Source organism: Polypterus senegalus, chromosome 12 (genome assembly GCF_016835505.1).
Source record: "Polypterus senegalus isolate Bchr_013 chromosome 12, ASM1683550v1, whole genome shotgun sequence".
Lineage (NCBI taxonomy): Eukaryota > Metazoa > Chordata > Cladistia > Polypteriformes > Polypteridae > Polypterus > Polypterus senegalus.
Genome location: NC_053165.1, coordinates 153,829,182 through 153,845,034, shown reverse-complemented (window position 1 = coordinate 153,845,034; position 15,853 = coordinate 153,829,182). Strand labels below are relative to the sequence as shown.

The following is a 15,853-nucleotide window of genomic DNA, read 5'->3' as shown; positions in this document are numbered from 1 at the left end:
GTGGATTTTAGGAGGCCCAGGCCCCTCATGGACCCTGTGATCATCAGAGGTGACTGTGCAGAGGGTACAGACCTTTAAATATCTGGGAGTGCAGCTGGATGACAAAATTGGACTGGACTGCCAATACTGATGCTCTATGTAAGAAAGGTCAGAGCCGACTATACTTTCTGAGACGGTTGGCATCCTTCAACATATGCAGTAAGATGCTGCAGATGTTCTACCAGACGGTTGTGGCGAGTGCCCTCTTCTACGCGGTGGTGTGCTGGGGTGGCAGCATAAAGATGAAAGACGCCTCACGCCTGGACAAACTTGTTAAGAAGGCAGGCTCTATTGTAGGAGTAAAGTTGAACAGTTTGACATCTGTGGCAGAGCGACGGGCATTAAGTAAACTCCTGTCAATCATGAAGAATCCACTGCATCCACTGAACAGGATCATCTCCAGGCAGAGGAGTAGCTTCAGTGACAGACTTTTGTCACCATCCTGCTCCACTGACAGACTGAGGAGTTCGTTCCTCCCCCACACTATGCGACTCTTCAATTCCACCCGGGGGAGTAAATGCTAACATTACTCAAAGTTATTGTCTGCTTTTTTTTTTTTTTTCATTTTTACTACTATTTAATTTAATATTGTTTCTTTGCATCAGTATACTGCTGCTGGATTATGCAAATTTCCCCTTGGGATTAATAAAGTATCTATCTATCTATCTATCTTAACAAGTATGGCTTGTTTGGAAGGGTTGCCAGGAGAAAGCCTAAAAAAAAGGACATGGCAGTGCAGCTCAAGTTTGCAAAGCTGCATCTGAACAAACCACAAGACTGCCGGAACAACATCCTTTGAACAAACGACACCAAAGTGGAGATGTCTAGCATAATGCCCAGCACCGCATTTGGTGAAAACCAAACACAGCATATCAGCACACAAACCATATCAGCACACACACCTCATACCAACTATCAAGCACGGTGGTGGAGGGGTGATGATTTGGGCTTGTTTTACAGCTACAGGACCTGGGCACTTTGCAGTCATGGAGTCGACCATGAACTTCTCAGTATACCAAAGTATTCCAAAGTCAAATGTGAGGCCATCTGTCTAACAGCTAAAGCTTGGCCGAAACTGGGTCATGCCACAGGGAAATGATCCCAAGCGCACCAACAAATCTACAACAGAATGGCTGAAAAAGAAAAGAATCAAGGTGTTGCAGTGGTCCAGACAAAGTCCACACCTCAACTCAACTAAAATGTTGTGGCAGGACATCAATAGAGCTGGGCAAAAATGAATGGTCGCAAAACTCAATGAATTGAAGCAACAATGTAAAGAAGAGTGGGCCAAGATTCCTCCACAATGATGTCAAAGACTGATAAAGTCATACAGAAAATGATTACTTCAAGTTATTGCTGCTAAAGGTGCTTCAACAAGCCATGAGCTGTACTTAGTTTTTCACATATGGCGTCTCCATTTTGGCATCATTTTTGTTAAATAAATGACGACGCAGTGGAATCTGTTGTGTGTTTTACACCTGAGGTTAGATGTAAATAAGTTTAGAAACTGGTAAGGACCATATGTTTTTTTTTTTTTAATATTATGTCCTGATATGTAAAACCATAAAACTGTAAGAGGGTGTATTTTCTTCCTCATATGACTGTAATGGCAATCTGTTTTCATTCTCCCCGACATTACTATCTTCAGAAGGTGAAGAGTGTGCCGATAACTCTGTTGATTTCATGGGTCTCTTTTAAGTGAAGCGATCAGCCCAGCACAAAAAATTGCACTGGATGCCACTGACTTATAGGAAAAGTGAAGAATGTCACTATCCACATTAAAGGGGAAAAAAATCTGCTCTGTTTATAACTTAGGGGTCTGTCCTTAGCCCCTTACTTTTTCTGATTTATATCAAAGACACTAATTCCGATGTAATTAGCAAACTTGCGAAATTCACACACAAGCCTAAAATTGTAAAGAATGGCAGACACTGTGAAGGCTGTGAAAACAATTCAAGAAGACTTGGATAAGCTTTACAACTTGGGAAAACACTTGGAAAATGCAGTTTAACGTACAAAAGTACACAAGTGGGCAAAAGAAATGTCAATTATAAATATAACGTGGGATACACTGTCCTAGAGGAAGCAACCTCTCAAAAGGATTCAGGGGCTGGCGTTGATATATTTTTATCATCTAAGCAATGCGGAGAAGCAGTTAAAAAGGCAAAGTAAGGTTTTAAGTTATATCATAAAAACTGTTGAAATATAAATCATTGTTATGCTCAGACTGTAAAATGCACATGTGAGACCGCATCTGGAGTATATTGGGTGTAGTTCTGCTCAAGGTACCACAAAAAAATCATTGCAGCACTTGAACTTGGAAAAGAGAGCAACTACAGTAAGTGCACCCCAGCACTTAAGGATATCACATACAATAACAGACCAAGAGACTTTAATCTGTTTAGTCTTGGGCAAAGGAAACTGCATGGGGACCAAATACAGTTCTTCAAAATTCTCAAAGACATTGATATAGCAGATCCAGCAGAACTCTTCAGTTTAATGGTGAATCACATACCTGAGAACACCAGTGGAAATGAAGGGGAAGTGCATTAAGAATTGAAGCCAGGAAGAAGTTCTTCACACAAAATGTTAGAGCTGAAACATGCAGTTGAAGTAGAAACCTTGACAACATTTAAGAAGTACTTTGAGCTACATTTTTTTGTATGAAAATGTGCTATATAAATAAATGTTGTTGTTGTTGTTGGATGAGATATTGGGACGGCTTAGCTATTAACTAAACATGTACAAAATGAGCTTGATGAACTAAATGGCCTTCTCCTGTTTGTCAAATTTCTTATATTCTTATGTTTACAAAGCCTGCATTGTTAGCACCTCTGTTATAGCGGAGTAAGAAGCCAGAATCTGTCTTGTTACTACATTACATATATTCACACATTTATATATAAATAAAAAAAAAAAAAACACCTTTCCACTCTAAACAAAAACGTTTTAATTGAAATTTAGGTAGGTATGTAGCCTTTATTATCTGAAAGGGAAATTTGTTTGTAGCAGGAGAGTACAAAAACATAAGACGCTGTTATACAGAGACAAGAAAATAAGCCATGACACAACATGCAACAACTAGTGTTACAAGTACACACACTTAAGATTAGTCCAAAGATGAATAATTACCTTTAACAGTTCACAAGATAATTCAGAATTTATCGGCATTCCAACAAATACCAAATTTCAAAATGCTTATAGCTTTGAGAATAAAAGAGTTTTAATCTGTTGCTCTTTACCCTCAGAAATCTAAATTTGTAGCCTGATGGAGCCATCTGAAATTTATAGAAAAGAAGGTGGCTACTGTCTGACGGAACTGAGTTGGCCTTTTTTTCTAAATTGTTTGTTCAGTGCCTGCTGCAAACCAATAATATTACTGCTAGTGTTTACAATATTCTTAAGGTGGCTTATAGGCTTAATGCTAATGTTGCTAAACCAACCTAAAAAAGCAAATGAAATAACAGATTCAATACAGGATTTACCAAAATAAAAATCAGTACGGCTTTGTCCACTTTAAAACTATTGAGCTTCCTATGAAAGAAAAGTGGGGTCTACTCCTTCTTACAAATTTGTTTTGTGTTAAGATAAAAGGTTAGCCCGTTACCAAGGATTGTCCCCAGATATCTGTATTGTGCTACCATCTCCACTGTCTTCCTTTAAACTGAAATTAAGACAGTGAAAGGTGGGAAGCACCTGAGATCTACAACCATATCCTCTTTCTTTGGAATATTGAGCTATAAAAGGGAATGATCACACCCTTGAACAAACTCATTAACAAATGGTCTATGGCTGTCCTCATTATCTTGTAGAAGGCTTACAATGACAGATATGTCTACAAATTTCAGTATATGTTGGTCTTTGCGTGAACTCCTGCAGTCATTTGTATAAAATATGCACAAAAAGGTGATAGGCAGCAGCTTTGTTGTGTACCAATACATAATCCTAACCTACAGAATTGTGAAGGTTTGTCTCTTTGTCCGATTTCCATCTGGAAGGTGCTGTAGCATCCAAACCACTGCCAGGTTCTGTAACAGCTTCTATCCCTTGGCTGTCCATACCCTTAACTCTGTGCTGCCCTTCTGCCCTCAGATCTGTTTTCAGCAGCTTATTTGTATTGTTAAACTTGTTACAATTTTTATGTCTTAATATTAGTTGCTGTTATTATTTATTTATTACTATCTACTTTAAATCACTATTTATTCACTTACCTATTAATTTATTTATAGTATGGTTTTTGACCCGTCTCTGCATTTCTCCTGTGTTTATGTATATGTAGCACTGGGTTCCTGGGTAATGTTATTTTGTACCAATGTATGCTGCAGTATGGTGTATGGATGGTTTAACAATAAAGCCACTTGACTTGGTTCAACTTGATACTTTTAGACTATCAGCAAAACACCCATTAACACTCACTCGTCGTGTTCTGTTCATTAAAAAGTCCCCCACCATGTCAGGGTCCAAACATACAGGATCAGTCAGTTTATTAACTAAAATGTGTGGCTGAATTGTATTAAAAGTTGACGGGAAATCTATAATCAGCATTCTTGTATGTTTCTTGGTCCTGCCAAGGGCTCATACAGTAAATTCATAGCCAGATTCAGAGACGTTGTGTCATCCTCCATTCCACCCTTTGCTCTGTATGCAAACTTGTAAGAGTCCAGATAGGCCTGGGTTTTGTTAAGTACTTGTTTCTTAATCAACTTCTCAAAGGATTTTATGACATGAGATATTAATGCCACCGGTATTAAGTCATTGAATGCGTTGGGGTGTGTAGTTTTTGTTAATAGTATAAACTTTGCCTGTTTCAATAGGCTTGGCACTTGCTGTAAATCCAAAGATATCTCAAGTATGAAATTGAATAGTGGAATAAGCTTCTCAGCACAAGAGTGAAGTAGGTACCCACCTACTCTGTCTGGACCCAAACTGTTTTTGAGTTTAGTTTCTTTAATGACTTTTCTGACATCATTCTGGTTGAAAAAAGGGCTGACTCCAGGCTCCGGTCCCAAGTCTGTTCTTTTGCTGACTTATTTTCAAAGTAAACACCTGTGTTAATGTTGGTCGTAAAATTTTCTAGTGTGAAGCCACACTGATGTAGTCTTGTTTTCCTCAGATGGCAAATACTGATACTGTGGTAAACTGGCATAAACCTTAAATTTCAGGTGTCATTTTAATCCTGGCAGGAGGGAGACTGGAGATGTGTGTGAATGAGTAATGGTTATAAAACCGGAAGTGCAATACGCTTTAAAATAAATGAGATGGCAGATATAGAGAAATGTGGACTGAATTACATTCCATTTACTTATTTTGCCGACACATTTTTCCAAGGTAACTTACGACATTTATGATACAATTGGTTATGCTTCTTTTGGTTTTCCTATAGCAGCACAGCTGGTCAAGTGACTCGCTCAGGGTCACACAGTGCCAGTAGCAGCATATGACCTCTGGGTTTGAAGCCAAAGGCCTTAACCACTACACTGGATTGCCAGACCAGGAAGATAAGTTACATCATCCTGGTTGATTCAACAACTAAGACTAACTAACTATTTTTATCTATTTGACTGATTGATTTATTTATTTGATCTTACATAAAATTTTATTCCCACTTGGACAAAGTATCTATATATCTCTATATATATATATATATATATATATCTATCTCTATCTATATATATATCTATATATCTATCTATCTATATATCTCTATCTCTATCTATATATATATCTATCTATATATATATATATCTATCTATATATCTATATATATATATATCTATCTATATATATATATATATATATATATATAGTGAAAGTTGCTACGTAAAAAAACACACGTTTAAGCGGTCCTACAACAGACCGGCTTAGCATTTAAGTCAAAAATAATTCATAAGAACACACACTTGGAAAAAAAACAACTTTCTAGATGTGGTTTGCTTTCTGCAGTTGAGAAAGCAGGTGCTTTTTTAGCATTAAAAGCCCCACACGATTTGCTACGCTATGTTCCCAGCATACTTACCGTCAGCCTAAGTGTGTGGATCCTAGCAGATGAGCAGCCGATCAAAATCGCCCAAAGCCCGAGCGTAAAAAAGCCCAAGACTTTCGGGGTACCTGCCATGGCACTCTGAGCCCGTTCTGTTTGTTTAGAAGGGTTGTTGTCTTGACGTCTCTTTTATAAGACGAGAAGATCCGAAAGAAACGCTGGTGAGAATAAAAATGTTTAAAATAACGGCCAAATGACCTTTCAAAAAAAGCTGAAAAAAGGAGCAAACCGTATCCAGTGCTGGGAGGAGGAAGTGTAGCGTGAATTGCCTGAGAAACGCCAAATAACCACTTCCGGTCGTCAAAGCAAATGTGCGTACCAAAATAAAAGTCACGATCAGGAAACAACTTTCCTTCTCTTTTTAATATCATATGTTGTCATATGTTGTTCGTTTGACGGTTTGTTTTGGTAAAAGTAAAAACCAGCAGTAAATGTATTATTTATTTAACCTACTTTTGATCTTTGATTTATACCACAGTTACACGATGTTGGACAATTTGGAATACATGAACTTAATCAACATTCTTAAATATGAAGTAATCCAACTAATGACGTTTGTAAAAAATAAGCTCTGCAAGAAAACTTCACACGAGTGAAATATGATTTCTAGGATAAAGTGCTCGGTGAAAATAAAAACATACGTGTAAAAAATGCGGAACCACTTTCTGTTTGTGGCAGAAATCGCTGGTGGGGATAATTAACTTAGTGACACCCAGATAATATAAAGGAACACAAATGAGAGGATATGAGAAAATCAAACGTGTCGTGTCGTTTCACTGAGGCGTGTCTATTTTTGGAAACGATCGAGAAGGCTGCAAAAAAGTATGGGCGGATCTAGGGGCCGGAAGGCGGGATAAATAACAATCAAAATCGACTTCAGCGAATCATGTTACAGCTAGTAGAGGACTTAGGCGAATCATGTTGTTGCTGGCAAACATCAATCGAACGTTAATTTGCCCAATACTCGATGTTTGTCACACTGCCGCCAACTGTAAGGTAGGAAAAAGAGCACTGCGAAGTTGCCGGCGGCGTTCAACTGTGTAATTTCCAAGAAAGTGTAACAGCAGACTGCAGTGGCTATGAGATCAGTCACGTAAAGGCCCAGCATCACGAAACGCCCATCGTATTACACTATGGTTAAGATTAGGGTTGTGGGAGTATTGCAGGCTGCAGTTAAACCGAACTCGCCCATGTGCGTCCGCGCCTTTGCTTTGTAGGGCGGCAATAAATGAGGCTCAAAACTGCAGTAAGGTGTCTTTGAAGCATTAAGGGCTTGTTTATACTTCCCGAATGAAGCCTGCGCACAGACCGCACCGGAAAAAGCGCGTGCGCGCGGTCAACAACCTAAACACAGTCATACTTGTGGCGTCCCCTTCGATCTGCGCATTAATGGTCTCATAGTAAGTAGGTGACCGTTTTTGATCAGTATCACGACAGGGGAAGTGAGGCTCTGCTGATGGAAGAAGAGTTTACTGGCTTTAGGAGGAATTAAAGGAATAGGTGGAGTGACCAAAGGCGGTAAAAGATGGGCGAGTGTACTATTCTCGTGAGTGGGTGACCAACATGTCGAACATATGAGCTTCATAATTTGTTTCCTTGGCTGTCTTGCACTTTGATTACCAGTTGTGTCATATTCAGTCCATCATTCATTTACTTCAAGAGGAAGAAAAACTTTTATAAACAACTCCCTGAATAGTGACCACATGTAGGGCCTATTAGGTGCAGCGGAAATCAATAAGCAGTTTCCTGGGTTTCCTGATGCAGAGTTGCAGACAGTTCTCATAGCTCTGCAAATGATTCCTTTCCTCTATCATTCAACTTGTCTACACCATTAGGGCAAAATCATCTGAGAATTTCTGCAATTGACCTGACCTGGTGTTATATTTATAGGCAGTGGTGCACAGTGTGAACAGGAAAAGTTACAGGCCTGTTCCATGAGGTGATCCAGTGTTGCTCATGCCCATACCAGATACACATTTAAGGTTCTAATTTGATTGTGTGCTAGAGTGGGTCCTGTGAAGGACATATGCCCTGTATGGCATTGTTTTTCCTGTGGTCTCTCACAAATCAGAATGGGAAAATGACCTGTTGTATAAGACTTTTGCAAGGCTGACGTCATAGTATAGTAGTTAATGCTGCTGCCTCATACATCCAGTGTCTTGGGCTCAAAAATGCAGCCTGTCATTGTTTGTATTGTCTGCATGGTGTTTTCCTGGGTACTCCAGTTTCCTTCTGTATCTCCAAAAACTTAGTTCTGCCTTGCACCTTATGCTGCCTAGATAAATTCTGTCCCCCTGCAAACCAGAACTGAATTAAAGGGTCTGAGAATATATGTTTATATTATATTATATTTGACCACTAGGGGATGTTGCAGCACCCCAAACCCCAGATACAATTAGCATGACACAAGTCAATACAATAAAAAAGGTTTATTTCCACAAATACCTTAGAAATAACAACAACAACATTTATTTATATAGCACATTTTCATACAAAAAGTAGCTCAAAGTGCTTTACATAATGAAGAATAGAAAAATAAAAGACACGGTAAGAAAATAAAATAAGTCAACATTAATTAACATAGAATAAGAGTAAGATCAAATGGCCAGGGTGGACAGAAAAAAACAAAAAAAAAAACTCCAGACGGCTGGAGAAAAAAATAAAATCTGTAGGGATTCCAAACCATTAGACTGCCCAGTCCCCTCTGAAGAAATGCCTTTAACAGTGGAATAAACAAAACATACTTCTTCTCTTCCTCTTTTTCTCCTCTCCTCCCACTCCTCTAGGCGAGCTTTGTCCTTTTTTCACCTGATTCCAACTCGCCTGGATGAAGTCAAGTGTCTTCTTTAATGTTGGACATGGGAGTACTTCTAGATGATGACTCTCAGCAGCATCCATTGGATGCACCCACAACAGAACCCAACAAGCCTGTGATATGGGACTACAGTTTCTAGCGTGACTTGTGGGGGTCTGTATAGGTAATTTGTCACCTAGCGTGTCAGAGGAAGCATGTAGTCTGGCCAGGTTGTCTTCCCCTGTCCTTCCACTATACTGTCCTCCTGTCTGAGCCAGGAATCACCTTTGAACCCATTTGGGATGCCAGTCCATCCCCTAGAGCATTTACATATATTATATTATATTATATTATATTATATTATATTATATTATATTATATTATATTATACCAGGCAAGCCTGCCTGGCGCCTTCGGTACCCAACCCCCAGTTGTGGCCAGTCTGCCACTCACGTTGTGAAGAGGGGGCTGAACGCACCCCAAGGAGATGTGGTCACTCCTCCAAAACCCCCTCTGATATGGTGATACAACAGGAAACAAATACAGTTTTTTTTACCTCCTCTTTACTCGATCAGCAGTTGGCTTGCTGCTGCTGCCATGTCACATGATCTGCATTTCACCTAGGACTTCAAACATTTAAAAGTCTGTATAGCAGGTGTTTTACTCTTAGAATTTTATTTCCAGCCCCGGGAGTGGATAAATCTCTTGGCACTCTCAGTTAAGTCTCATCTCGCGGGACGTGAGATCTTTATATTTTTTAGTTTATTATTTAAAAATCGAAAATCTAACAACATCACATTAACATTTGGTAAATCCTGAAAAAGAATGATACCAAAAAAATATATGTAGGTTTTAAAATAAGCCAGATTTAAATCATGACAAAAAAGTCACATAAAATCGTTACACAAAATTGTTGCACTTTTAGGCTTAGGATTTTATGTACATAGAGCATATTATATTATATATAAAAGGTTTGTGTCTGTTTGCCACATTATTACTCACGAACCGCTGGAGTTAGAAGCAGTGGTGAAGCAAAAAATGTGGTTGATGGCAACCTCTGCGAAATTGTCTTTCCTACAACAAACTGCAGAGGGAAACTGATTGAGAAGGTGACATGGCAGTAAGAAAAAGTAGTGCAGCGACTTCTGCCAAACATGAAGCAAATTGCAGACACCAATTATGTGATACAAAGAATGACAACACCAGCATCCGGTAAGTGTCAAGCACATGCTGCACACCAAGCTGTGGTACTCACAACCTACTGGGGTTGGAACCAGAATCTTTGGAGGACTGGCGGTCTTCGTGTTTCTAATATTATATTATATACATTCTCAAACCCTTTTAATTCAATTCAGGGTACAGCCTCACTCTGCAGTTTTGCGTGCTAGGCAGGAAGCAGTTTATTTAAAAAAATCAGTATACTCTTTAATGATATTAAGGTTTGATTAAATAACTGCATATGAATCTCTCATTGGATGCAGTCCATGAACATACAGATTAGGTGGCTTGGTGTCATTAAATTGGCCCAAGTGTCTATTTGTATGTGTGTTGACCCTGCGGTGGACTGGCACCCTTTCCAGTAAATGATCCTGTCTTGTGTCTGATGCTTGCTCAGATAGGCTTCAGCAGCCCTGCAACCTTGCCCTGGATAAACAGTTTAGGAAGATGGATGGATTAATGGATAAGTGATTACTTAAATAACAAAGACTACCTATAAACTTGTGTTACGTACTCCACTTAATGCCAAATCTTTGCTTGTACTTTGATGCTGTAAAAGCTGTCAGTATAAATTGTAATTGTACACTGGAGTAGAGAGAGAGGGAGAGGGGTTGGAAGCGCACCCACCACCCGACGAACAACCTGGATTGAAATATATTTAAAATGGTTTGATTCTAATCTTCTGAGGCTAAAACAACAACTTCACAGAAATCTCCCCACTATTAACAGCCCTAGACTTGCTTTTGTACTTAGTTGGAAATCTGAATCTTCTTAATTGGGTAGAAAAATTAACAGCAGTACAGACTGGGGACGAAATAAAATGTTCCTGTCAATCCCAAACCACTCTGATCTCTAACCAATTACACGGGAGTTTCGAGATTAGTGGGCGGGGCAAGGACAGGTGGCTCGTTAAGGTTCAGTGTAGGTGTTTTCTCACTGCGGGAACTTTGTTTTCAGGAACTAACTACAACCAACACATTCATAATGGCTAACATGGTCGAACACCCTAGTAACTACGAACCCATGAGCTACTTGTAGTCCCTGATCACTTTCGTGCGTTGCACGCCCTTGGCACAAAGGGAACTGTAACCTTTAAGCCAAACGTGCTGTACAGAGAGATGCGGTGCGAAGTGAGGCACGTTTGGGTGTTCACTGGCGACCCCCGGCTCGCACCTTATTGCTCCGAGACGATCGTGAGTTGAGAAGGGTTGCTGCTATGAAGAGTGATGTGGCGCTAAATCCTCACGGGTAACTTTCCAAAATCCAAACTATTAACAGATTTAATAAGATGGCGCCAGTGCTTCTGTTAAACCATTCAGCACAATTCATCACAGGAGCCCCGCCCACGATACTTCCTGATTGAACGAAGTACATACAATGGATTAGGAAGTAAAAAAAAAAAAAGTACCATGAACTTCAAACGGCCCAAGTTCCTTCAGTGGGAATAATTTAAAAGTGAAAGAGTTTCTAAAAAGTTCTGGATCCATAAAAAAGTTATTGCGATGGGAACGTGCCTTTATGCCGCTTATTGCTGACTTTGCGATCAATTTGGGGTAGGGAAAATGTGGACGGTATGAAATCCTATTTCCATAAGAAGGTCATTCACATGACGTAATCTCCCTTATGTTTAAAAGAAATCCTCCCACTGGTATATTTTTGTCTGCCCATAATTCCCCCCATGAAACTCTTCCCCCTCCATGGGCCTGATTTCCCCCAAAATTGGGGGGATTTCCCCTGACTAGGCAACCCTGATTCATTTTTTTATTTCAACAATAAAGTTTATATGCAATAATACACAACACGTTTATAAGTAATAATACAAATAAATCATTCAGAATAAAGTTGTAACTTTAGAAATAAAACAGCCTAACAATCATTTTCTCATAAGGATTGAAATCTTTAAGAAACAGATATACGATAACCTACTTCAAAACTTTACAGTTCTTAATTAGTTCAAGAGACTTTACATATACCAGTCAGTAAGGAAGAATCTAAATAAGGGGCTGCATCTGATCCATTTACATTTATGAATAAAATATCCAAAAAATATTTTTAAAAATGATCAGAAATGAAATAATATAATGAACAGGTCTGTTCTCATAAAAGAAAAGATTATCCTTTAATATGAAAAAAAATAACCCAATCTCTGTGACACCCAACCAAGTAGATATTTTTCCCATTGGTTTCCAGAGACAGGTATAGCTGATTGTTAAGGGTTTACAAAAAGTTCAAAATGCAGCTACCTGAAAGTCATTCTAAGCAGTCAGTATAACTTGAAGCAAAAAAAAAAAGAATCCAAAGTCCAAGTGTCTTCATTATAAACGTTTTAATGAAATTCAAAGCCAGCGGTTCACACAAAAAGTAAAGAAGAAAGTTCATAATATGCACACAAACAAATTAGACAATGTAGGCATGGTGTAACATTCAGGTGCTTTCAGCAATTAAGTTAACTGATGTGAAAGTTGGAGCATTTTTCATTTTTTATTTACTTCATCCTAGAGTCAGTTATTACATTTTTGTCTATTAAGTAGTTTTCTAACAATATCATCCGTCCATCCATCCATTTTCTAACCCGCTGAATCCGAATACAGGGTCACGGGGGTCTGCTGGAGCCAATCCCAGCCAACACAGGGCACAAGGCAGGAACCAATCCTGGGCAGGGTGCCAACACACCGCAGGACACACACAAACACACCCACACACCAAGCACACACAGGGGCCAATTTAGAATCGCCAATCCACCTAACCTGCATGTCATTGATTGTGGAGGAAACCGAGCACCGGAGGAAACCCACGCGACACGGGAGAACATGCAAACTCCACGCAGGGAGGACCCAGGAAGCAAACCCGGGTCTCCTAACTGCGAGGCAGCAGTGCTACCACTGCGCCACCGTGCCGCCCTAACAATATCATATCATATTCAAAAGTTACACTAATGACAGAATGCAATAACATGTGCAGGCTGCACGGTGGCTCAGTGCTGGCGCTGCTGCCTCACAGTAAGGAGACCAAGGTTCGTCTCAGGTCGTCCCTGCATTAATTTTGCATGTTCTCCCCATATCTGTGTGGGGTTCCGCAAGGTACTCTGGTTTCCTCCCACAGTTCAAAGACATGCAGGATAGGTGAACTGGTGATCCTCAATTGGCTCTTGTGTGTCATTGAGGTGTGTGTGTTCGCCCTGTGATGGACTGGCACCCTGTCCAGGGTTTGTTCCTGCCTTGCGCCCTATGCTAGCTGGGATAGGCTCCATTAGACCCTCATAACCCTATTCAGGACCAAGTGGGTTAGAAAATGACTGAATTACATGTGTTAGAGAACTACGTTACACACATGCTTTTAACAGTATAGTACAAGTGAGTTAAAAATGGAGCCCACATAAGATGGTGGAGGCTCAATAGCTTTCATACTTGAAAATACATCGTTATTTATGTTAGTGGTGGGGGGGGACTGTAACTAATTGTTGTTCAATTTTCTTAAACATAACATTTTGAAAGTATAATAGACTAGTATCCAATATTTAGCAATTGAAAAATATCTATTACTATACATCCTTACCAATATTAGCATAAAATCATCATCCATGTCACCTTATGAAAGAAGAAAAGGTACTGAAATAAGTTCCCAATCTAGCTTAATATTAGTTTAAACACAGGAATTTCATAAAATTATATAAGATCTTGAAAAGGAACTAATTTATTGTATACCTGGAGTACAAATGGTACATGATGGGCAAGATGATCAGGGGCTTGCCGCGATTGTTTGTGCAAATCTGGGATTGAAGATTAGGGGCTAAGCGCCAGAGATCAAGTGCTTAAGACACTAAAGCTCCCCACCTCCTTACGCCACTGTTCATTTCTAAAACAGTCCTATGTTTATAAGTTTGGGCAGCTTCACCTTTTCCGTGTTATTAATTAGCTCAAACACTATTTAGCTGCATGTCAACGTCAGTTCTTTACAATAATAAACTGCAGATAATATTGTTCAGTCATTCCAGTCTTATATGTGTTTACATAATTGCTTCCCCCTTCCATTTATTTCCTTTTTGGTACTCTTTAACTAACATAAAACAGCAGGAGAACGGCGCTGCTTTGTGATCTGTATGCGTGTGCGATCTGCCCGACGTCTGACTCACTTGTATTGGACATCGGGGCAACTCTCAGACGAGTGAAAGGGAAAAAATATACAAAATATACAAATCCAAGCTACCGCTCTCAAGGTAAAATTGCACAGAACATTTCTCCGTTTAAGGTTGGACTAGTTCACAAATTAGCCAATGCATTTCAAAGGGAAGTTTTGAATTTTAAAAACTTTGTGCAGCGTGATCTGTTCGAGATATCTGAATGAAAATTGATCTGTCTCGACAAATTTCTTTGTAGACTAAGTGTGCCACCTGTCAATAAAGTTGGTCCATGGTTGGCCAGGTCGTTTCATGCGGACAGACAGACAGACAATAGGTGCTTCACGCATTATATGCGAACGAACCTAAAAAAGAAAAAAAGTTCTTGTTGATGATGTTCCATTTAAGGCTTAAGTGTCTAGATTACATTTCTTAAAGTTGCTGTATGTTATCGCACTCACTAGGACCGCACAATGCCTTGTCTGGCTAGCAGTTCATGTTTCTTTCTGGGTGTCTAAATATAATCTGAGAACTATTTTATTGTCATACTGAGCTAAACATTAAGAATATTTCATTACATTTTAGCTCATGGAAGTAAAACTGAATAATCCATTGTCAATGTTAAAGTTATATTCCTTTCAAATTTAAACCAAGCGAAAACTAACGGATTTTGAATTTAAAACCTAATATATCAACATAAAAGATTTTGCTCTTACAACAGGACAATTAAAATGGGTGTTGAACATTTTCTCCGTGTTACAAAATGTACAGTTAATATCAACATCTGGAAACTGAATACATTTTGTGAATAATTTTATATTGAATTTCCCAAACCTTTGATAACAGAGGAAATTCTTTAGCAATTACCCAGGCAATCCATTCAATAATAATACATTTTATTTATATAGCGCGTTTCCCACCCTCAAAGCGCTTCTAAGAAATTCAAAAAGAGCAATGGGGCATATACAACATTGGGCACAAATAATACCTGCATAAATACTAAATAAAGATAAATATAGGATATACAAAGCATATCAATATTATAAGCAACAAAAAAACTATAATAAAATACAAAAAATACGAATACTACAAGAAAACCCTGAACAAAAAATATGACTTCTGGTACAAACGCAAATCTTGCAGGGCATTTGGACAGATGGGCTAAACTGAAAGTATGACATGATCAGTTCAATACTCTGCTGAAATAATGAGTTTGAAGTTGTTTTTTGAAAGAATGAATCGGGTCTTCTGATCTCATTCATTTAGGGAGGTCGTTCCAAATTCTGGGCGCTATAGAGCTGAAGGCTCCGACATTCACAGGGCACGTTAGTTTAATAACCGGTCCCTCTTGATTTAGATACGAATTACGAATCCTAATAAACATATTATAATATTTTTTGCGAACTATTTAGAGTGTCAATAAATAGATCAGGAAGGCTTGGGGCGACTGAATGGAAATGCTTATATAAACAGAGACAACGGTCCAAGTCGTGTAATGACAGGCATACCCTGATTCTGGCGCGCATTTCTTTAATAGGAACAGAGCGAGTGTCACTTTATTATAATTCCCACTCGCCCATTCGCCATCGTAAACACTAGTTCCGGGTGAGCGGCTCTTAGTTTCAGTGGCGGCGGCCGCGCCGGC

The 15,853-nt window shown here is 39.1% G+C and overlaps 1 protein-coding gene across 1 annotated transcript in view; it reads right to left on the bottom strand.

Annotated features, from left to right (window-relative positions):
• The window catches only part of LOC120539958 (protein GPR108-like), a 57,203-nt gene extending 50,814 nt beyond the window's left edge, over positions 1-6,389 (bottom strand). The window contains exon 1 of the mRNA XM_039770352.1: positions 6,056-6,389. Coding sequence (XP_039626286.1) covers positions 6,056-6,154 — 99 coding nt within the window. The 5' untranslated portion in view covers positions 6,155-6,389. The remainder of the gene's footprint in view (positions 1-6,055) is intronic.
• Positions 6,390-15,853: the final 9,464 nt, after the last annotated feature.